General features: G+C 34.8%; 3 protein-coding genes across 4 annotated transcripts in view; 2 read left to right on the plus strand and 1 right to left on the minus strand.

The window, feature by feature from the left end:
- LOC125072784 (A-kinase anchor protein 13) overlaps positions 1 to 9350 on the plus strand; it is a 44648-nt gene extending 35298 nt beyond the window's left edge. For both annotated transcript variants that reach the window (XM_047683477.1, XM_047683478.1), the window contains exons 23-34: positions 287 to 408; positions 2222 to 2335; positions 2646 to 2755; positions 2937 to 3102; positions 3347 to 3518; positions 4005 to 4168; positions 4247 to 4354; positions 4620 to 4712; positions 4853 to 4950; positions 5558 to 5653; positions 8587 to 8684; positions 8924 to 9350. In XM_047683477.1, the coding sequence (XP_047539433.1) occupies positions 287 to 408; positions 2222 to 2335; positions 2646 to 2755; positions 2937 to 3102; positions 3347 to 3518; positions 4005 to 4168; positions 4247 to 4354; positions 4620 to 4712; positions 4853 to 4950; positions 5558 to 5653; positions 8587 to 8684; positions 8924 to 9026 (1444 nt within the window). In that variant the 3' untranslated portion in view covers positions 9027 to 9350. The remainder of the gene's footprint in view (positions 1 to 286; positions 409 to 2221; positions 2336 to 2645; positions 2756 to 2936; positions 3103 to 3346; positions 3519 to 4004; positions 4169 to 4246; positions 4355 to 4619; positions 4713 to 4852; positions 4951 to 5557; positions 5654 to 8586; positions 8685 to 8923) is intronic.
- A 4268-nt stretch (positions 9351 to 13618) lies between these two features.
- On the minus strand, positions 13619 to 19141 carry LOC125072677 (NSFL1 cofactor p47). The gene is made up of 9 exons (XM_047683337.1): positions 18900 to 19141; positions 18312 to 18528; positions 16765 to 16870; positions 16066 to 16151; positions 15635 to 15687; positions 15199 to 15320; positions 14644 to 14790; positions 14113 to 14239; positions 13619 to 13885 (listed from the first exon to the last, which is right to left on the minus strand). Exons 1-9 carry the CDS (start codon positions 19002 to 19004, stop codon positions 13670 to 13672), a joined length of 1179 nt encoding a protein of 392 aa, XP_047539293.1. The 5' UTR covers positions 19005 to 19141; the 3' UTR covers positions 13619 to 13669.
- A 323-nt stretch (positions 19142 to 19464) lies between these two features.
- Positions 19465 to 22667, plus strand: LOC125072802. Its single transcript, XM_047683496.1, has 2 exons — positions 19465 to 21080; positions 21211 to 22667. The coding sequence occupies exon 1, from the start codon at positions 19584 to 19586 to the stop codon at positions 21078 to 21080; it is 1497 nt and encodes a 498-aa protein (XP_047539452.1). The 5' UTR covers positions 19465 to 19583; the 3' UTR covers positions 21211 to 22667.
- Positions 22668 to 23203: the final 536 nt, after the last annotated feature.

The following is a 23203-nucleotide window of genomic DNA, read 5'->3' on the forward strand; positions in this document are numbered from 1 at the left end:
TATCCGCCATTACCGTGAAGAATAAGATGAATTTTAAACATTATTAAGTTAATTATTAATAAACTCCATTATTCGATAAAATGTCGATTTCCTTTCTCATCTAAACAAAGGGGCTTAGTAATAATAATAATAATTCCTTGGGTACCTAAATCAGAGAGCAATGTTGTCGTAGATTGACATTAGGACCGTAAAGTCGTATGTGATGAATTGATGTTTAATAATAGCGATATATGATCGTTCTCATTTCATCACAAGGAAATGTATAACATAAATCGAAATTCAATAGAGCCGCAGTACAGAGCTGCCCAGAAGAAGTTGAGGAATCCGAAGCGGGCGTGACGGCGACATCTGCTGAAGAGAGACAGAGACAGCTAGAAGCGAGGCACGAGAATATAAGACTGATAACTGGTATGTATTATATTTATAATCTCATGGGTAATTAGAAATAACATAGCGGCATAGGCATTAAATATGCTGAAATGTCTGTACACGATCTTGCTATTAGTAACTAACTTAATTATATAAAGCTCGCGAAAGAAGAACCGCAAATTCGTTACCTTGTAGTACCCACTCTAAACACAAATTTTATTCTCAACAGAAGTTATTATAATTAAAAAGAAACTTTCTAAAAAACATATGAATATAATGAATAAGATGGTGGTTGGTTTGTTTGTTTTATTTGTTTGTTATGCTTTCAAGTCTTAACTGCTCAACCGATCATTATGATATTTTGCATTCAAGTTGGTGTACATGAAACGGTATAGGGTAACTAAGAACTGCCCCACCCTCACACACGAGCAAGGAATTATTTATTAAACTTATTATTCTACAATAAATAGAATCTACGCTTTAAAGATTCATTCATAATGTGAGATTATATTTTTTTTTTACAATAAACAAACAGATGAAACTCCTTGGTGGCATATCGAAGGTGAATTTCTCATAAGTCAACTTTTCTTCAAATTTGCATGGTTTTCAATCCAAAATTTAAACCATCCTTTAGAAAGTATATGTGTTTATTAAGTTTTATCTTATTTATTTAATTATTATTATATTGCCATAAAAATGAATATTACGGTATAATCAAAATGGTTCTTTACTAAGTACAGGAATTATTAAGATGAATATTTCTTGTATACTTCAATAAATTATAAGTTAAAGAAGGGTGAAATGTTCTAAGTCCTAAGTTCCACCAACCCGCATTGTAGCAGCGTGGTGGAATATGCTCCAATCCTTTTTCTCAAAAGGAGAGGAGGCCTTAGCCCAGCAGTGGGAAATTTACAGGCTGCTAATGTTAATATTTTAAAGAGATAGTTAGCCTGGCAAGCTTGTGGTAGTCGGACACCACTACCCATTTACGTTAGTACTGTAAGGAATATTAATCATCTCCTTACATAGCTTATGTTTTATTAAACTTGGTAACTAAGTTGGTCTATGACCCTTGTGCCTGTAGTGTCTAAGTTGCTGATTTCAGTGGAAAATGTGATAGGTTAGTGCTTCTCACTGGGACAGACAAACGTCTTCTACCAAGTTAAAGTAAATCCAGATATACTATGACTATCGTTCAAAGTAATAACTTCAACCGGTTCAGAAAAGAAAATACTCTGACCCGAGAAGAACCGGTGAAAGAAATTTAGCGGTTTATCACTATTGGAGACATTATTTATTTATTTTTGCAAATTTGAATAATCTGTAAAAAAAAGTTAATAGTAAGTAAATATTAAATGCCAATTCTTGTTTTGTATTTTGTTTTGGAAAAGACAGAAAATTTATTTAAAAAAATAATATTATCCCTTAGTTTTGCTCCTTAAATGACAAGAAATCACATTTCTATCAATCTTGTTTTTAACACTTTTATTATAAAATTAATTATGTTCGAAAACTCGTTTAATGTTTGTCATTCTCACGTTTATTCCCTAATTACATATACTCGTATGCATTTTATTTAAACGTTGGCTGTTTATTTAAGTCAACACTTTGCATGCCAAACCTTTTGACCCATTCTCTCCGTTTATTTTAACTCAATATATATGTTTAAACTTATAAAAATAATAAAATATATCATTAGAAATAACTTCGCAAATATAAACTTGATGGAAGCTAAATAGTAATATTTCTTTTAACTTTGCATTCAAACGTAACAATTTCTAAAATGCTATAATGTTTTTCTAATATATTAACGAAAAAAAAAAGTTCATTATCGTTTTGTTTGTATCATCAGAGGCTTTGAGAGCAAAAGACAGAGAACATGCTCAGCTTCTCGAAGAAAAAATGGCGCTACACATGAAAATGGTCGGTCACACCGGATCTTCCACGTTGGATGTACCAAATACAGGTAACTTGAAAGTTTTTTTCTATAAACGTTTCTTGGAATGAACCCAAAACGAATTCAGATAGTAAGGATATAAAGATATGATATAACATTAATATGGATAGATTGTTTTTATATCGATTTTGTTTTTAGGAAAATATTTTAGCTATTTTTTTTGTACATGTAATAAAGTACAGTCAACAAGAATAAAAGTTCGTTTGGATTTTTCTATCAAAAAACTCTCAGTAGAAGTATAAAGTTGGCAAAATGGCATCGTTGAGATCCCGTGTTCACGTAAAGATATAAGTAAAGCTACACGTCACGCGTTGTCCAGGCATGTCGTCCGCGTTCCCCGGCGGGCTCGTGTTCCCCGACTACGTGCGCCTGGCCGCGCCCTCGCCCGACACGCACGCGCTGTGGCAGGAGGTCTGCAAGGTCGTCAAGGTACGCCGGCGACGCTTACGTTTACGAAATTATTTCATATTTAATGAGATTGTAACTTCGATCGGACCTGAAATTAATTTCGATATATTATATAGATAGCGCGTGCCCGGCTTGCACATATCGAAAAAAATGATACAAACTAAACATATACATTTGAATGGCACTCCCTGCGTGGCGGCAGGAGGCGCTGGAGGCGTCGAGCGCGGGCTGGTCGCTGTGGGCGGGCGGCGGCGCGCTGGGCCGCAGCACGAGCTCGGCGGGCGAGCGCCACTCGGCGCACTACACCAGCCCCGCGCTGCCGCGCCGCGCCGACACCTTCGCCGGCTTCGACGCCGCGCAGCACCGCGGTCAGTCCCCGCGCCCGGCCGGCCGACCGGTGCTCGGTCTGCGCGTGTAGCGGCCGCGCTTTGTACTGATATATCTTGCCTCGTGATTTTGTTGCATTATGTACAATTAAGTGAAATTGTAGTTATCTAGAGTCGAAATCGTAAAAACTCATTAATTTTAAATACAATTAATGAAATAAAATAAAAGCAAATATTTTTAGTTATTTTAAAATTATTGATTACACTTTTTATATAACGTATACAGGAGTCCAGATGTCAGTCCGATTGTCAGCATCGGACACGCCCCCCGCAGAGGGGGGTGAGGGTGAGGGCGAGGGAAGGAGTTGTCGTGATGAGGCCGACGTAGCGCTCAAGCTGCAGCACGCGATATACACGCTCGCCTGTATCGTGTGGCAGCAACTGACCACCATACACAGGTATGGTGCAAGAATAGGCCTTTTTATTGGCAGAAACAAGGCTGTCACTCTTCCTCATACTAGAAAACTGCAATAGGGAGCGTAACATAAATTTTCTTATGTATGTAACTATAATTCGCTAATAATTAAAATAATTTGAACGCGTTTTGAACTCATCGCGTGACAACTTATATATAAAGTAGAGTAATTAATGCGTGTAGCCCATGCGTGTAGTTCTCATTCAGTGGTCCACAAGTAAAATATAACAAAAATCCTAACTTTGTAAGTTTTAAATCAATACGGTAATGGTACAGTTTCTCTCATAACAGTTATTATTTTTTACTTCGAACTGACGCCCTGTCCGCGCCCGCGATACTAAGTGGATTTTTGTTTTTTTAATTCTTTGTGTTAACGCGACCCTTGCTATGACACGATTAAAATGCAAAGAGATTGAGAAGCAGCGAGAGCGAAGTGTGGCGGAGGTAGTGTAGCGAGGTGTGTGCGCAGCCTGGAGGCGCAGGTGTGCGCGTGGCGCGCGGGCGCGGGCTCGGGGCTGGCGCGCGCGCACGACGCGCAGCTGGAGGAGCTGCGCCACGCGCAGGCGCGCCTCACCGCCGAGCGCGCCAGCTGGGAGGCGCAGCGCCAGCTCGACAACGACGCGCTCGACCGCGGTCAGTGGCGCCCTTTGCTGCTTGTGCAGATGTGCCCGGGCCGGGGAGCTGGCGTTGTAATACAATCGCACGTTACAGAACGGAGACAGTTGCAAGCGGCGAGGAAGGACTTGGAGGAGCAACAGAAGGACGTCGAGCAGCAGAGGGAGCGGCTTTACCGGCGGCTGGAGCGACTGCAACAGCATGGTAAAAAAATTTAATCTGATTAAAGTGAATTGCTTAGACTCACTTTTGGTGTACAGTACACTCACTCTTTCTTATTTTTTTTTTAATTTAATTAAATATTAGCATATTGTGTACCCAGTGGTAAACCGGTATCGCCCATAGTCGAAGCCAGTGCAAGAAGGATAAAACATCTCCTTCGATGTGCCGCCAATAATATTAGAATTGTTGATACAATAATGATTTACATAGTTTTCACGAATTCATAAATATATAATGTATATCTCAGGTGGTTCACAAGAAGAAATCGCAAGTGTCGGAACCCTCTCGCCCGATTCTAGCGTCAGCGATACGAACCGACGGAAAGAGCCAAAATGGAGAGGTAAACATTTTTATATTTTATTGAAAAATATATTTTTTAATCAGTACGCTTACTTGTGAACAATATATTATTTATTGAATCGCTTTACGAAATTTGTAACGATTAACGATTAACCGAGCGATGCGTCCGCCCCGCCGCAGCCAGCCGCGGCTCGTCGTCGTCGGAGGGCGCGTGCGCGCCGCCGCAGCTGCTGTCGGCGCACAACGAGACGCGCGCCACCGTGCGGGCGCCCGCGCAGGTACCGCGCGCTGTTGCTGCTGCTGCACTGCATTTAAAGTGCATCCGCAATGAGCTCGTCTCGTGGAATGCACTCGGCCATAAAGAGACCCCCTCCCCTCATTGGTCGATGCGCGCACCTAGATATTAACGAGACGAATTCAACAAACACAATCTTAAAATTTTTATTTTTTAATAAGTCACACGTATTAATCTATTAGCGAATATCCAGTGGTGGTGCGCAAGCGCACTTTAAATATCCTTTGGGAGCTCGTTTCATGGAATGGACTGTAGGAAACGTTTAATTTTTATTTTTTTTGTAACCTTATTTGGAAGACGGACTAATAGGCCACCCGATACTAAGTGTTCATGACTGCCCATAGATACTGGCGGCGTTAGAAATGTTAACCTTGCCTTACATCGCCAGCGCGCTACTGACCCTGGGAACTAAAGTGTTACGTCCATTGTGCCTGTAATTACACTCACTCACCCTTCAAACCGAGAACAAAACTATACTAAGTATTGCTGGCGCAGAGTGCGTGATGAATACCTTCCCAGACGGGCTTGCTCGAAGCCCTCCCACCAAGTTAAGTAACAAGTGTAATTAACGCAAATATTGTCGTTGACAGCAAGTGGTTAAACAGCAGCTACCCCTGAAGCTGGCGAGCGGTAAGAGCCAGCAGGCGCCGCCCGGCTACCATCGCCTGCACGAGTCGCCCAGCGAGGTAAGCTATTTAAGATTCTGTGCTGTAACAGTAGAGTTTATTTTGTTATGAAAATTTCAGTTTATGTGTTGCGAAAGGTAATTTTTACAGTAACATAATGTTCGATGTTTTGGAATACATTTTTACGTTCGACTCATACAACACAATGTGGGAAAACGCATTATTTCACACAGATCCCTTAAATAGTGTGCAAGTGATGTTATGTTATTTTTTTTATTTATTATCATAATACTCATAACGCGATGTAGGAGAATTATATAATATAATTATGCCAGACGTAAGCCGTCGCGTAACGTTTAAACTTTTAGTAAAATTTAGTTGACTCGTTGTAGTCAAATAAAGGCTAATTTTATCAAATTAGTTTGTAGTTGTAGTCTATATTTTATAAACAACTCTTTTAGTTGTTAAAATATTTCCTAGAAATAATTATTATTTTTCATAAAAGCTTTTTAAAATATAAACAAAAATAATTATATCGTTATGATGAAAATTTATCAAAAATGATGTACAGTTTCAAAATAAAAAAATGACTTCCGTCTGAATGGAATTGAACTGATGTGTAATATAATTATTTTTTTAAATGAGTTAGAATAAAAGGTTCGAATCAGATCAAATGGTTGTTTTACAGGACGCGGAGTATCCGAATGTATTTTAACACGAACAAAAATTTATTTACGTAAGTAATAAAAAAAAATTGGTGTCTCGTAGATCTTTGTATTCAATTTATTTTATATTTATTGATAAGCTAAGATGGCGACAAACACAAGAACTGAATTGCAAAAATTAAAATAATTTAATTATGTTTTTTTTTTTAATATTTTTTTTTTCTTTAAATATATGCACACTTTCTTCTATAACCTTTTAACTTTTCGACTTTTGACTAAATGTATATTACACTTGTATCCCAAGGTAAATATCGTAACACCAATAAATATTTTATTAGTACCAAGATCCTGTTTTCACCAGTCATTTATATATATATTTTAATTTGTATAACATTTTGTTAGATTATGTACAGAAATGTTGTCAAAACGTCAGTTTTCTTCGTACACAGTTAAATAAGTGATTATATTAAATCTTCATTCAATTGATAAGTCTAATACTTTATATTTAAAATTACGATAATATACTCTACTGTATATATTACTTATACAGAAAGACTGACAGACTATAAAATAATTATAGTCTGGTAATTCGACGTATGATTCAGTACTTAAATAACTTACATATCTCTTAATACAATCTCAAACATTTTCCATTAATTTCCTCCCATTCATGGGAGACAAAATTAAAGCAGTAGTATTATATGTTCGAGCTTCTTATTTACTCCTTCCGCCATTTTAGCTTATTTGTCGTAGTATTAGTAGACAAACAACTATTGCTTTGTACGGTAATCCTTCTCTTCGTTATTGTGAATAATATTTTGTATTTCTACAACCATTTTATCTGTTCAGCTTTTTGATGTAGCATGGATGTTGTGTTAGGGCTGTGGTAGACTATTTATATTTACATTACAATACAATATACAATACAATTACCGAGCGGTTCCGGTATAATATAATCGAATTCAAACCGGAAGTGTCGTAAGAGCAGACTGTGAAATATTTTATATTTAAATTCAGCATTTTTTTATGTTATAGGCGGAAGAGCTAATGTCAGGTAAGTGGTCACCACCGCCCATAGACAATGGCGCTTTAAAAATTATTAACCATTCCTTATATCACCAATGCGCCACCGACCTTATGAACTAAGATGTTATGTCCCTTGTGCTCGCAGTTACAGATAGCATGCAGATGTATGTAGTTCGATGCCGAGGGACTAAGACACAAACTAAATAATTTCCAGCTCATTCACGGCGCTGACCTAAAGTGATACGGCTAAAAGCAAGTCTTTGATGTGCATATATGATTATCAATAATATTATGAATGATGTGACAAGTATACACATAAGTCCACATAATATGAATATAAAGTATTCTTAAATTTCAAAGTAGCTTTACTCTTCGGCTTATTTATATCAACGAGTTACTACACAGTATATAGTACTATGTAGTGACTCGTTGCTATAGTGGCTAGCTTATACGGCTGAAGTCCGGCCAATAAATATGACTGGGTTATTCTGACAAGATTATTTTGATGGTAGCCCTTGGTCTTGGAAGTGTTCACACTATCATTCTTAGAAAGATAAAAGCAAGGTTGATCCTTGGTCTGCACTCTTGAACTTGAAATGATTTTGCGAATAGATGCACCTGTTTTGTGTACACTTGTGTGCAACATCGGTTCTATCTTTTTTTGTATCATAGTTAAGTATTGCTGTTGGCCCTACTGGCCTTTACAGCGTCACCGAACGTTGTGGCGAGTGTTAAGACTCTGCCTTAGAGTGAACCCTTTTGGGCTCGAGAGTGACGTTCGTCCTGAGGGTGTCTCCTATGAGATCGCACCTCGGCTCAGAACGTAGTCGGTGGGGGCTATAGGTGGGTGCTATTTATAGTTGGGAATGACTGCCGTAAGCGAAATCGGATGCCGATTCAAGCCGATGAGTTTGATAAATATGAAAAGTTTTGTTAAGCAGAAATATTACCATCGTATTCTTCAGTTGAATAAATCGTTAAAGCTTTTAGAATCGCGAGTTTGCTTTCAAAATGTTTGAGATAATAATTGTTGTACCGCTGTTGAAATGACGTATACACAATTTGTTTCAAGGCCATTTACGACAAACAAAAAATCAAGGCCTTTCGAAGTGTATGAACGTTTTGAATATTTCTATAACGTATATATGCTTAGTTATTTTTTTATACATTTGTTTTATCATATTTGTCTCAAATCAGTTTTAATAAAGAAAAAAAAAAATGTTGGTTTTTTCCGTACTTCGTATATCGTACGAGTAGCATTATTTTTTTTATAAATACGAAACTAAGTTTGGTAAATTTCAGGTAAGTCAGGGCCTTGTGATTCATCACACCCGCACAGGCAGCTCCCCCGCACCGCTGCCTTCGCAGCAGCAGCAGCTCAACAACAACAAGGCGACCAGGTGAGTCATTAGTACCAGATAATATAAAACAGTAGTAACATTACCGTCAGTTTTCATGTTATATTGTAAAGTTAATTCGCCCAAATATATTTTGTGACATTATTTACCTTTTTTAAAATTTTACACGCTCATAACAATGTTTTGCTTTAAATAAAAATATATATTTTAGCTTAGAAGTTTTTAGTATTAGTATTAATGAAATCGTTAGTGTGTAACTTGGCTCCCGCGTGCTCCCGCAGAACAAACACGTACCCCAAGCTGCCGGACAAGTTCCGCGTGCGCGCGCCCGAGGCGGCCGCGCCCTCGCCCGCCGCGCCCGAGGAGGAGGTCATCTACTTCTGACACGACGCGCCCGCTTCCTGAGACTGCCTCATCTCCTGAATCCCCCCTCCCTATCCACTGCCTCCCCGCTACCCCGCCTCCTCTGATCTCTCTCTCAACGCCTTCCCCCTCTTCCTCCTGCCTGGCCCCGACTGGGTATGTTGGTATCCACTTGATTCATAATAGAATACTCTCTAGTTTAGAAGTTATGTTGATGTTTGTGTATTAGTTGAATAGAAAGGAAATAAAATTAAATAACTGTTTTTTTTTTTCGAATCAATTGTAATGTGCTTTATATTATTATAAAGTATAAATAGCGAGTATTATTAAATTTTAAATTTATAATTCGAAACAGAAAATCAATGTATATTTAATTTTTATTCAATAACTCATTTAACGATTTTATGCGAAAATTAAAAACGATTCAAAACCGACATTATATTTAATGAGGTCAGTAGAAAAATTGAGATTAAATAACTAATTAGTTTTTGTGGTGATTTAATACTTTATCTATATAATGCATTTGAAATAAATCAGTGGTTCTAATAATAATAATAATCTTGTTGATCATTATATCATAATCTCAAATAAAACTAAGGACAAATAATAACCTATTGCTATCTCTGTCTCGCGCGTGGGATCAAAAGCGATAGCAAATGTCTTGTCAAAACCGGCACCAATATAACCTATATATATGTGTACGTCAAATGAGTAGAATTGTTTGAAGTTAAATATTTTTCTCCTAAAACTTCGCGGTTCCTATACGTATTGAGCAGCTAAATGGTATCTATTTTTAAAGATAATAATTATTAAATCTTTTAAACTTTACTAATAATAAATAAACAAAATAATCCTAGTCAAAACCGTTAAGTATAAACATTTCAAACATATTTTCTCGCGTTAAAAATATTCTACTCGTAAAGAGACCTTGATTACATTATATAATGTTAAAGGTGGGTTAACACAGGTCAAATTTTGAATATATATTAATCTATATAGAAATTGTTACAATATAGCGTGTAAATATCTTGTTGAGGATTGAAATTTAGCGTAGAGTAGAGAACAATTTAAAATAGAGGTATGTATGGCGCTAAACGAACTTTAAATTCTAATTCTATGGCAACTGTCTGTTAATTAATCTGTGGATATATATCTAATATTATGTAAAAAAATTGACGAGTTTTATGAACTTTTAACTTGAAATTTAACCGAATTTAATCTACTATTAATTTTTGCGTAATCATTTTACAAAAGTGTTTTTAGGTGAAATGTAAAATTATTGTTTTATAAATCTATTTTTTTTATCAATAAAAAAATTTTAAACAATTTTAACAAATGATATATTTTATCGAAAAAGTCAATGGCAACTTTTTATAGAAGGAAAATCACGAATATTTGGATCGTTTTCTCAGTAATTTTAATTAAAAGTTTAGCAATGTCTGAGCAATAATTCAGTTCTTGAATATGTATCCCAATGTGTGTAGAAAATTAACTACTACTTATTAATAATTTAAAGAGCTATAAAATTATATAATTATAAAAACACTTGTTACTATTAAAAGTTTATAATATAATAAAATTCTTGCACGCAGTTTTAAACAAAAATATATTAATGATATGTCTACAAGTAAAGCTTTATATTTTTAAAATTACTACATATTTAATAATTATATTAAAGTAACACTATTTTCTTTTATCTTTACACTTTGAAACAAATTAAATTTATAATTCGTAATAAGGGCGAGTCACATCTGAGCTTATTTTGACTCTTATCGTGACGGAATAAAGTCTAGAATAATACAATCATTGTCTACTACATATAAAAATTAGCACAATTAGAAGTATATCTTTGCAAAGTTATTGTTATAATACGAACTTAATAATGCAGAAAATGCTATCTAATTGTACTGATTGTTTTAATTCTACCGTAAGTTGTAAATATGTTGAAAATTAATCCTAATATTATATGTAACACAATGTTATATTCGATAATAAAGTTGTATTTTACTCTTACTGAGAATGGCAATTGAATGTTTTCGCGTAAATTGGTAGTCTGTCTAAGCAATATTATTTTTTTTATAAACCATTTTATTTAATGCACATTTATTTGTGTCTATTACGTTGGAAACTATTTGTATTCGTGATGGCAAAAAGGAAATGATCGGAAGAACGGTAGAATGAGTTCCATTCGCGAACGAGTCGATGGAATGACATACAATTGCTAGTCTTACGCATTTAATTTAGGATTGTTTGCGGATATTCTGCGTTGAGATGAGATAGGATAAAATAAAAATTATAAATATTTTTTAATGAAAATCTCTTCAAGATTTTTTTTTAAATCTTTGAATTATACTATTAGTTAGAATATCTGCAAGCAAGTTGTTAGCTCACACAGTATATTGTTGTTAGAAGAACTCATGAGACTATGTAACTATTTTTCGTGAATTTACTGTAATCCTTTTTACTGTTTAATCTTTGAGAATGGTGATATTTTGAACTATTGTCTTGTTTAGGACACCTTTCGTACTGTAAATATGTTGACGTTGATGTTTGAATATATTATGTAAGATATGTCTTGAATTATATTATATATATATATATATTTAAAAAAAAATATTAATCGATTATACAGAATGGAAAATTCTTGCATATTTTAAATTGTGATTCATTGCTGTTCGTTAGCGAAACAAAAGAATATAATGTATCGTGCGTCGTCGGAGTATCTGACAACAAACATCATGACAATAAGTAAATATTCTATTTTTCCGATCGATAGAGAAAATTCTCTCATCGTCTCTATGATATATTTTATGCGTATGAATTAGAAAAAGAAACATAATTAGGTTAATACTTGAATGTAAATCTGATGAGGGCTTCGGTGTTAGTCGTTAGCTTAATTTCTCTCCAGGCGTCAAACCGGCCAAACGTAATGCATTTATCTTAATCGTTCCTTATAAAATATTCTATTCAATGGATATTGTTTTCTATTAGACGTGTAAGCATAATATTGCATTTAGTTGAATACGACATCGTATGTTTAAAACACATAATCGGTTACGATTGCTGTCGGAGTTGTTTATATGTATGTATGTGATAAAATTGAGGCCCTAAAATTCGAATACTTTGCGTAGTAATTGATTCTCTATATTGAATATGAAATTGTCGATGATATACCTGCAATAAATGTCATATCTTTTCAATTCACGATTACGTATTTACAAATGTTCTTTATAAATAATACTTGAACTTTCGACTTTTACTCACAATAAATTCACAAAGTCTTAAGTATAGTCAATAATCATTTTGCAAGCGTATCACAGTATTTTTGTCGCCGACAAATTGAAGTAGGTTTACTTTAGTGAGATAAAATAATGTTTAAATTAGACCCTAATTGTATAAGTTTCGCGGCAATATTTAAGTGTTATGTTAGCTTTAAATTGTATTTATAATTTTTCCTTGACTATCGTTTAGAATCCCTCCAATTTCTTTATCATTGTGGCAACGACAATACTGTTATGTATTGCTCAATTATGCTCATTTTTACCCTTATATTTAATTGATATTAATCATATTGTATGTTCGTTAGGTTTAATAATTCCAGGCTAGCTTCTTTTATTTTTATTTCTTTGTCGACATGATCTGTGGCAGTTTGCAGAATATCTGCCTGATGTACTTAGAATAGATGAATGAAATAAACATTTACCTAGAATAATTATGCTTTTCACTTTTCCCTGTAGATATATCGAAAAATTAGATGCAAGTGGTTTGTCAATATTAACCAAAAAGTTTGCGGTAAATAATACTCGTTAAACCAGTTGTTCTAGTTTAAGATTTAATGTTTTTAAAATTCTAATTCAATAAAACATTTTATAGATCAGGAATCTATTTTATATTTGTTTATAATATGTTAACTTTTCCGATTAAGATTTTGTAACCTTGAAATCTCGGAATAGCCGACATCTGGCAACCGACTGAAACAAAAGTTTTTAACATGCTTTAAAATTTTTTATAAACTTCCAATTTTGCTAGTAGGTCGATTGACTGCATTATTCTGTACAAGTTATACCGCGCTTAAAATTTCTTAGTAAATTTCAAAGGAAACTTGAAACCGATTGTAAAATGTTTCTGTCATTCAGGTGTAAATCTATGGCAGTATAATTTACACACAAGGCCGGATTAAATTAAAAAGCTCTTGTGGGAGCCTCGCGTGTCTATTTTCAAAGGGCTCTAAGAAGGAAGCCAGTCGGGCTTTGTGCTGCTGTATGCGCGAGCGGAGTGCAGGGGAGGGGTTGGAAGAGAGTACTATCGCTCATTAAGAGACCATAGCAAGGGAAGGGCCGCAGATGCGTTTTATCCCACAGGCACACCGATCCGTGCTGAAGACGGCCATTGCCATGGTTTTAGTGTCTAGGAATCTCTCGTAACCCGTTTCCCCTCCAGTGCTCGGTGGGTGCTCTCCACCTTTCTAAAGTATTCCAACTGATAATATCTTAATTCCGTTTCGTTTGAACAATTATTTTTCTAAGTTATTATGTAGAATAGAAACCTCATCAGAAAAGCAGATGTACATCATCAGATGATATGATATCGTAAATGGAAATAAAACAAATAAATAATTTAAATACGTATTTATTATATTCGGAAATATTTTACAAAAGTTGGGATTATTTAAGTCGCTGCAGCAGAGTGGTGTTAAGCAACTTGCCGTCCGCCAACGTGAGCGCTCGGTCGGAGAGTTCTGCGCTGGGGAAGGTGGTCAAGAGGGCGAAGGCCTGCAGCTGGTAGGCGGGCTCCGCACGCGACACGTACTGCATGAGGTCGCCCACCGTGTGCGAGTGGTTGAACCTTCCCGTCAGTCGGCTGCCGTCAGCTAGACGGAACTGTGGAGTTACATTGTTACAGATACAAAACTTTTAATTATACTTGTTATGAGAGGATCATCTTTTATAAATGGTTATTGCAGTATTTTTGTAAGTTATAGATGCAAAGATATCTTGATCATAAACTCTTAGTGGTGCACAATATCTCTGAGTTAATAGCAGGTTTGTTTATCTTTTTCCCAACTTCCATTGGAATAGGCGATGTGGCAATGTGCGTGCGCGTGTACCTGCACGGTGGTGACGGGTCCGCTCTCGTCGAGCTGCACGGCGTCCTGCGCGGCGCGCTGGTTGGCGGCGCGGTCGTCGCTGGTGGCGGCGACCGCCACGGTGGCGCCCACTGTGGCCGGAGTGGGGCTGCGGCGGGTACAGGTAGCATTATTGTCAAAACGTACTTTTAATTGGAAAACTGGACTTTTAAATCGAAATCAATTATAATTAATATAAATCAATCAGTTCTTAAAAGTTTTCAATTTGAAAACGTAGTAGCAGCCTGGAATTAGATCTTTGTCAGTGTCACGATCCAGTGGCGGGAAAAGCTCGTAGTTTTTGCTCCTGCGCATGATCTCTCCGCGAGTACCACGATGCTGTCCTATCGGGTTGTAAGGTTGGACCAACATTGGTGCACCATCATGAATACACAATATCGCCCGAACTGTTGACTATTCCTGTAGTTTGACCGCAGTGTCAAATATTTGCTCAGGCGAATAGGACGTGGTAATTTTATGACAACATCTGTACGTATGGTGCGAGCGGCTCACCTCCCCAGCAGATGCCCCTTCCCCGAGAAGGGCATGTGCGCGGAGCGCGTGCGCGGGCACTCCTCGTGGCGCCGGTCCTCCAGGCTGAGCCGCACCTCGCCCCCCGCGCCGCCCGCGCCGCCGCCCGACAGCTCCGACGGGATCTCTCTGTCGATATTGAAAATATTGTTGGAAATAAAAAGAAATTTACTACTTATTTGCACCAATTGAATTTTACAAGTGTCCATAGTGCTGCATTTGGGGCAAAATCATATAGAGCTGTTTGTCACCGAGTAATTATTCTATCTTATTTATACTAATATTATAAATGTGAAACTACCTATTTGCCTGTTGCTCTTTCACAACCAAACCATTGAAATTTTGTATAAAGCAAGCTTGAACTCCAAGACCTGGGCTACTTTTTATGTCAACCCTTAAAACGCGAGTGTATATGCGTAGAAATAATAAAAAAATCATAACTTACATTTAATGTTTGCAAAACATATTTTATTGCAATCAAAAATATAATCAAATATTTAAAACTTATTTAAGAAGAGTTAGCAAAAATCAGCTTACCCTCGACGTATACAGCTAAGAAATTCAGCATTTTCAGGATCTGAGTAATGTCGCAGAGGACCTCCGTCCACTGAGAAACCTTCACGGTATAGCCTCAAACGAACCGAGCGAGGTTGAGTGCCCTGCAAATATACATTTATTTTAATTAATAATTCAAAGTGTTATTTAATTTGTTTAATACGTTTTCTGACTTTACGAGAACTTTAGTATAGAGGATGTTTTTTCCAAAACATTTCGTTTCTCAATAGTTTGTATAATTAAATATATATGTATATTTATAGAAGGGCATCCTATTAATTGTAAAATAGTTTTATTGTAGTCGGCGCTGTAAGCAATATTGACCACTCCATACATAGCTAATGCGCCATCAACCTTGGAAACAAGATATTTTGTCCAAAAATTAATAAAACTGTAAAAGGTTAAAATATAAAATTACCGATTGCTGTGTGTTTCCTGGCGTAACTTGTTCGTGGTCATCTGCTGTCTGACCTGTAATAGTATAAATATTTAACATCTATACAATTAAAAAAAAAACCATGTTTTATTATTATAATATGAATCCTATCTTTTTCTGTTAAGCTTTTCGGAATGTTACTCCAAGTATATTTTTTTATTTTCTAAGTTTGATGATACAGCAAATTTTGAATTTCCCTAATGAGTATTATTGCTTGTACAGCTAAAAATGTTAATCTGTATGGATCTTCCCGGTAGTGTTGGATTTGTTCTCTCATCGGATTAAAAAAGGTGAAAGTGCATGTTGGTTTGGGCACATGTTTCTGACACCTGCCTACTATAATATGACCTACACAGGTTGTCTAGTCTCTCTTGAATGGCGTGACTGTCATAGGTCGTCACATGTTTAATTACCTAGTCTGTAGCCAACTCCGCCGAATACGCCACCGCGACCTCGGCTCGTCGAGGAGGGCTCGTCATCGAACACAACTGCTCCGCGTCTGGAACATTAACGGGGAATAAGATTAAACAGAGAAGGATTTACTTGGTGGTAGAGCTTTGTGCCAGCCCATCTGGGTAGGTACCACCCATTTATCATATATTATTCTACCAAACAGCAATACTTAGTATGTTGTGTTTGAAGTTATCTTAATACCCAAGGTTGGTGGCGCATTGGCATTGTAAAAAATGGTTAAAATTTCTAACGGCGCAAATGTCTATGAGCTGTGATGACCACTCAACATCAGGTGGACCAGCTGCTAGTCCCTCAGGTGTTTAAAAAAAAAACAGGATATATATTACGTATATTAGTTGACCGAATCTTTTTGCTTTGTATATACATTGTTAAGTAAGTACTTTGGTTTTGATAGACTAGAACGGATAGTTATGGCGACTTTAAACTAGAATTAAGTATTGTTTAGGTAATCAATTTTCTATATACATGTGATTAAAGCAATGGCTTTTAGCTGACTGACAATCAACATACAACTCAACTAAAATAAGTATGTTGGGACAACACATTCTAACACATATTAATATTGTTGGTGTATGTTGCCCCTCCTATTAGAACTAGGTAAAATCTCATACATATAGAGGATAATATTATTAACTTACTCTCTAACACTCTTAAACATTTCTGTGACAATATCCTTGCGACCTTTTCCTGGACCAATAATCTGTTGCCCAGATCTTTCTGAACCTCCAGCATAGAAGGCTTGGCCTGTAATTTAGAAAAAAAAAAATATTTGTTTTTTAAAATTGGAATGAAGATAGATAGAAAACAGCACCATCCATGGAGATTGTTATTGCATTCAATTTTAATTATTCAACCATCAAACATGTAACAACCATATAAAATATTGATGTTTGGTTGTAATTCATAAGTGGATGGTATCTATGCAAGCAGCCTTGTACAAAGACAGGCACAAGTTTGATCTCTTTTATTTCTAATCATATGTTTCTCTCTCTTGTATCATTTGCCACAATAACAACACTTAGAATTTTTAAAAAAGTATTTCCTTCAGTCAAATAAAATAAGTACCTTTGTTAATTATATATAATATATAAATGCACAAAGAGGAAAGTACTGCAGTCTCAGAAAATGTATTGCAATAATGTAACAGACAGATTTTGTATATATTAATAGTATCTGTATGTTTACTTAAAATTAAACATCTTACTCATATTTTGATAACAATTTAAACCATAGAATAATTAGAAATATAAAAAAATATATATTACAAGATTGAATAAATAATGTCAAACTAAGAACATTTTTCTTCAACATCATTAACACAAGTTATGTATGTTAAAATAAGAAGTTAGTCAGCAGAATTCAGTGTAAGAAGTTTGACAGAGTAGAATAATTAACATGACCAGTCTTGGTGCCATTCACTCATAAATTCTACTACCAAACAGCAATGCATGTTAAAAATGTTCATGTTTTGATTTGAAGGGAGAGTGAGACAGTGTAACTACAGTCACAAGGGTCATATCTTACTTCCAAGCTTGGTGGTTGGTTCTTACTGTAATAATGTCTATGGGCAGTATTGACAACTTAGTATCAGATGCCATTTGCCAGTCCATCAACTTATTTGACATAAAATAAAAGCTTAATATAGGCATTGTCATTAAATACCTGACCTGAGTCATAATCTATGTTTTTAAGCTGTTCTATTGCTTGCTTTAATTCTACGTTTTCTTTTGTTAATCTAACTATTTCATTCTTCAATCTCTCTATTTCATCTTTTGTCTCATTTAGTTGTTTATTTTTCTCTACAAATAATAAACCTATTTCTTAAACAGTATTGAAATAAATAACTACACCAAATAGTTTCTCTATTTACATATTTATTAATAGATATTTAGAGACATTTATATAAACTTGTTAGTATATAATATATCTAGTTTATTTAATTCTAGTAGCATTCTTATGAATCATTCGAGGATTTAGTGGGAAAAATAATATTATTTTGGAAACAAATACATAGATAGGCATAGACAAAACAGTTCAGTACCTGATTTTTGTTTGTCAACCAATATTGATTTTTTTCAAACATGAAATCATGTTTATGGTCCAATTCTGACGACTAAACAAACAATGGTTTAACGAAACACCAACTGAGTAATCAAAATCTAACTAAGTTTCATTATATACTAACCTTCCTCTTCATCGCTGGAGCTTTCTTGTTGCAATGAATCTAATGTAGCAAAGTGTTGATTCCCTTTCTTTTTATCTTTCTTTTGTGGCCGAGCTGGCGATCGTGGAGGAGAATCCATGTCACTGTCTGACATTGGAGGGAGTGAGGCGACGGCTGGTGCTGCACTTGGTGCCTCATCTACATTCCCTCCATGCTCATAAAAACTTGATAAAGCAACCTAAAACATACATTATTCATTTTTTTATTTAATTCGATTAATGTTTATTAGAGCTGTGTTTAACATAAATATAACAATCGTTTTTGAATTATCTAAATGTATTGAATATCATGTTTGGAAAAATTCGTTGTCTAGGTTTGTTACTGAGATTTCGTATTATGATATAGTACATGTTAATGTATTTGATCTGAATTATATTAAACACAGGTAAAATTAAAAAAATAAATTGTAATTAAAAAAGGTAGGACATTTCCATAAGACAAAAGATCGTAGTTTCATACAATGGTCGTTTCATATGTGCGACTATGTATAAGTGTGAGCCTTGCGTATGAATTCTTTATTTTAGAAATTATAAAGAAAAACATAGTAACCTCTAGCTGCCAATTAGAAGATTCTAAAAAGAATCTACTTCGGTTTTCATCGGCGCCGGTAACATCGCAAAATTGCCGCATCGTATCCTCCTTATTGACCGACATTTTAATTAAATAACACTGTAAAAACTAGACAATACCACTAAAATAATTAAGTCCTTTTAATTAGCTTATTTTATCATTTATTAAATGAAATGAAATCAAAACTAAGCAAGTCATCGGGGTTTTCAGACAATCATAGATAGTAGAACATATCAACACAAGTGCTATCTTTTATTAAAAAAGATGAGGTGTCTATGAAAATAAGAAATATATTCTAGAACAAAATGCTGCAAGGGTAATAAATAAAATATCGGTTATTCTATCCTTTAGATATTATAATGAAGCAATAAAATTAAAGTATTATTAAATAGTATAAAGATTTAAAAAGTGAAATTAAGGTGTAGTCAGTGATAGTAAAAGAGATTTGACATTTTGACAAAAATATATGTAACCATCTCATACTTCAACTGACAATTAAAATTTGACATTGACGATACTTATTACTAATTACTTGTGCATTGCAGTGATGCAGTCAGTTGTTGTTATTACAATTTTTAGTTCAATTTTGTTCAATAGTAGATAGTTATAATCCATTAATAGCCGATTATAGTCAAAAGTTAATTTACATGTTGATTTATATAAATGAAGACTCCGCGTAAGCCTCCCGGCAGCATAATGAGGAAATATTATCAGCTGATTCTTGTTGTTGTATGTTTTATAAGTATTATAACACTTTTAATATATCGTCACGAATACTATCGGCTTCGATATGTATTAGAAGTGCTTAATTTTTTTGGGAAGCCAGGCTTGTCTGAAATTGAGTTTTGCGGTCCCGGCTTTAATGCGACCATGCTGTCTGAAATACTTCGTAATTCTTCAATGGAGGTGCGTGAGACTCCACCTTTATTCCAAGAAATCGATGAAAACTTTTATTCCTATTCGTCCTTCCTACGATCTTACAATAAATACGATAAACTTTCGCCTTCAAATCCGCATGTTATAGACACGATCGTCATCGGTAAAGCCGATGTGACGCCGAAATACCGATGTAATATTTGGCTTGAAAATAATACCAAGCCTAAAGCAGGCCGATTCAACTATAAATTAGTGTCTGATACTATAAATAATTATCGTTTATACATATTTGAATGTACATTGAGCAAAAATTTAGGAAAACCAAGAGGCATAAGTTTCTATGTTAATGATTACAATGTAAACCCTATGCATGCTCCAATCAATAAAATGATTCAAGTTAATACGAAAAGGAAGCCCAGGGAGAGAAGCAATATAAAATTTGTGAATAATATTGAGCCTGCAATATGCATCATACCAAATCGCATACCAATAGTATCGAGAGATGAATTTATTGAATTCCTAGTATTTCACCATTTAATCGGAGTTGATTATTTTACTATTTACGACAGCATGATATCCGAGGATGTTATAAGAAGACTGAATTTGTTTCCTTCTGATATAACACAGTGGGAAATTCAATTTTATCCATTGAATTATCCATTCTTATTTTCAAAATCATATGACATTGTGAGGAATGCAATTGAACTGGACTGTTTATTCAGGCACTTCAGATATGATAAAGAGGAAACAGATAAAATAAGCCATGTTGCTGTACTTTCTTGGGATGAATTTTTAGTACCCCGAGTTCATAATAACTTTAAAGATGTTTTAGACGATTTTGATCCAACAAGATCACTACGAACCTATGTTGTTGAACCTTTAATGTTTTGCTTGAACCAAAATGATGATGATAATGCTGAAATAGGATATCCGGATATAACAAAGAAAACTCATTATTACACAATGCCTCAAGACAAAACTCCGATAAAAATAAGAAACTTTGATACTATGACTTCATTTGATGATCTCTTTAATCTAACATCCAGTATTAAGGATATACCTTTAGACTTACTAGGAGCACATAAGTATAGTGTATGTAGAGATAGCAAAAAATTCCACCCAGAAGGCTACAATGAAACAGAAATGCAGGTGTTCCCGCACAAGTTTGAAGGGGCGATGCTTAAATTTGGTCAACCTTTAGTAAGCAATAAAATTTATAGATTGTATAGATCGGGCCAAATTTGGGATAAAAGTTATAATGACAATGTCAGAGATATGTTATAAGTAAGTTCATAGAGTTTTGATTATAACTATATTTATTGGTTGAATGTTTATATATATAGTATATATGTGTTTTAAGAACATGTCTTATTCCTAATCTTATACTAATGATTACATGTGCTTGTTATTTCAGGGACGGCTACTAATCAATATGCTATTATGTCCCGTGCATAAAATAAAAAATGCCACAATGTTTATAAGTGAATAGAATTTAAACAAAATAGTATTATATACAAATTAACATTTATTACAGTGTGTTAAATGTGTTGTGCATTTGTTTATTAATTTGTTATATCACAATGTTTTTCAGGGACTGTTGGTTAGAAACAAAGAGAATGTGTGCCTTTTTAAAAGATGAGGGTAGTTAGCTAGTTTTAATCCAATTTGTATGTTTTAAATTCAGTAAAATTTATTAGTATAGGGACCATTAATTCATCGGACATACTGCCAAGATATAGTATAATGTAGTCTTTGTTTTTATAAACATAGAAAGGCAGGCGAAGATGAACTAGCAATGAAGTCTGTAGATCACCTTAGTAGTAGTACCTTCATTAATAGACAATTATGGTGGTATGGTAGGTCGACAGCTGTAACTGACAATGCCAATATTATGCAATGGAATAATTTTTACACTTGCCTTATATATTTAAATTTGAACACAGCAGTGGAACTGATGAATCATTTAATGAGCCATTTGAGTACTATAACTCTATTGGCACCAAATATCACCAATGGGAAGTTTTGAATTGAAATAAGCTATAAATATTTAATCTACTCATGTGTGGCTTGGCCATCATTAATTTCAGCTTAATAAAAAAAAACATAAGTAATTTTTTTATTTTTAATATTGAATTTAAATTAAAACTGATCTTGCTTTGAACACAGAATGCCTGATTATACAGATTATAATGTAGTTATACCCTGTACAAGATATCTTGATCTTTTTGACAGATGTAAATTTTTCTGATCGAAATAACTTTGCAATAACGAACATATTTTCTTAATTTAATGATTTTAAAAATTGTAAATAATTTTAAAAATACATGTAATACAAAAGTTCCTAAAGATTCAAGCAATATCCGAAAATTTGAAGATCTTTTCTATTATATATATATTTTCTATTATTGCTTCAAAGTAATGTAATACAATAAGTACATTGTTACATCGATCGGACGGTAGGGACGCGAATAACAGACAGTAAATGCTACAAATATCGATTACAAAAATACCCTCCTTATTAAAGATCATTGTTAAGTTTCATTAAGTTTTGTTAAGTTACGAACGTGGGTACCTTTTGGTTGGGGTCTCTTTGGCTAGTGGTTGGGATCTCTTTAGCTGGTATCCTAATTTGAATTACGCATTCCATCGTTCCATCGACTGTAATATATGTTATATTTTCTGTATCTCATCATTAGCCAGTCTGTCAAAAAGATCTAGCTAACTTGATCAGGGTATAGTAGAGAGTATGACAGTTGTCTCAATTCAATTAATCTAGTCCAAGTGGTGTATGATTGCAGGTATATTTTTTTTGTAATGTTCGCTAATGTTTTTCACACTATGAACCAATTAAAGGTTGTTGTATTATTGTAATTCGTTTTATTAATTATTCTTGTTGCTTTGATTCTAAGCGGCCATTCTCACAGAAGCCATTTATTATTATGGTCCATAAAGCCATTTATGCCTTCTTTATACCTACTCTTACAATTCTGTGGGACACTGGAAAGTTAATCCGACCAGAAAAAGTTTTGCGCAGGCTTTAAGGGCTTTTCTAGGCATGGTAGTGTAAGCAGTCAAGTTTCAGACTCCAAGTCACTAAGCTGACAAGTCGACAGGACCAACGAAATCTAAAGCTGCCTCTTAATATTAATTGTAGCTTATGAAGAATTGTTTTTTACTTCGTGGTAGGGCTTAGTGCAAGCCTGTCTGGGTAGGTACCAACCCACTCATCAGATATTCTACCACTAAACAACAGTACTAAGTATTGTTGTGTTCCGGTTTGAAGGGTGAGCGAGCCAGTTAACTACAGGTACAAGGGACATAACATCTTAGTTCCCAAGGTTGGTGGCGCATTGGCGATGTAAGGAATGGTTGTCGCCATTGTCTATAACCACTTACCATCAGGTGGC

The sequence above is a fragment of the Vanessa atalanta genome, chromosome 22 (genome assembly GCF_905147765.1).
Source record: "Vanessa atalanta chromosome 22, ilVanAtal1.2, whole genome shotgun sequence".
NCBI classification, from domain to species: domain Eukaryota; kingdom Metazoa; phylum Arthropoda; class Insecta; order Lepidoptera; family Nymphalidae; genus Vanessa; species Vanessa atalanta.

What these genes read in the sequence shown, in the direction of transcription:
- LOC125072677 (XM_047683337.1), bottom strand. Translation starts at nt 19,004, where the DNA reads ATGTCGGTCAATAAGGAGGATACGATGCGGCAATTTTGCGATGTTACC. An exon ending in CTCCAGCGATGAAGAGGAAG is followed by an intron (nt 16,871 to 18,311) that starts GTTAGTATATAA and finishes TCTAAATTACAG; the next exon opens with GCCAAGCCTTCTATGCTGGA. An exon ending in ATGTTTAAGAGTGTTAGAGA is followed by an intron (nt 16,152 to 16,764) that starts GTAAGTTAATAA and finishes TTAATGTTCCAG; the next exon opens with ACGCGGAGCAGTTGTGTTCG.
- LOC125072802 (XM_047683496.1), top strand. Translation starts at nt 19,584, where the DNA reads ATGAAGACTCCGCGTAAGCCTCCCGGCAGCATAATGAGGAAATATTAT.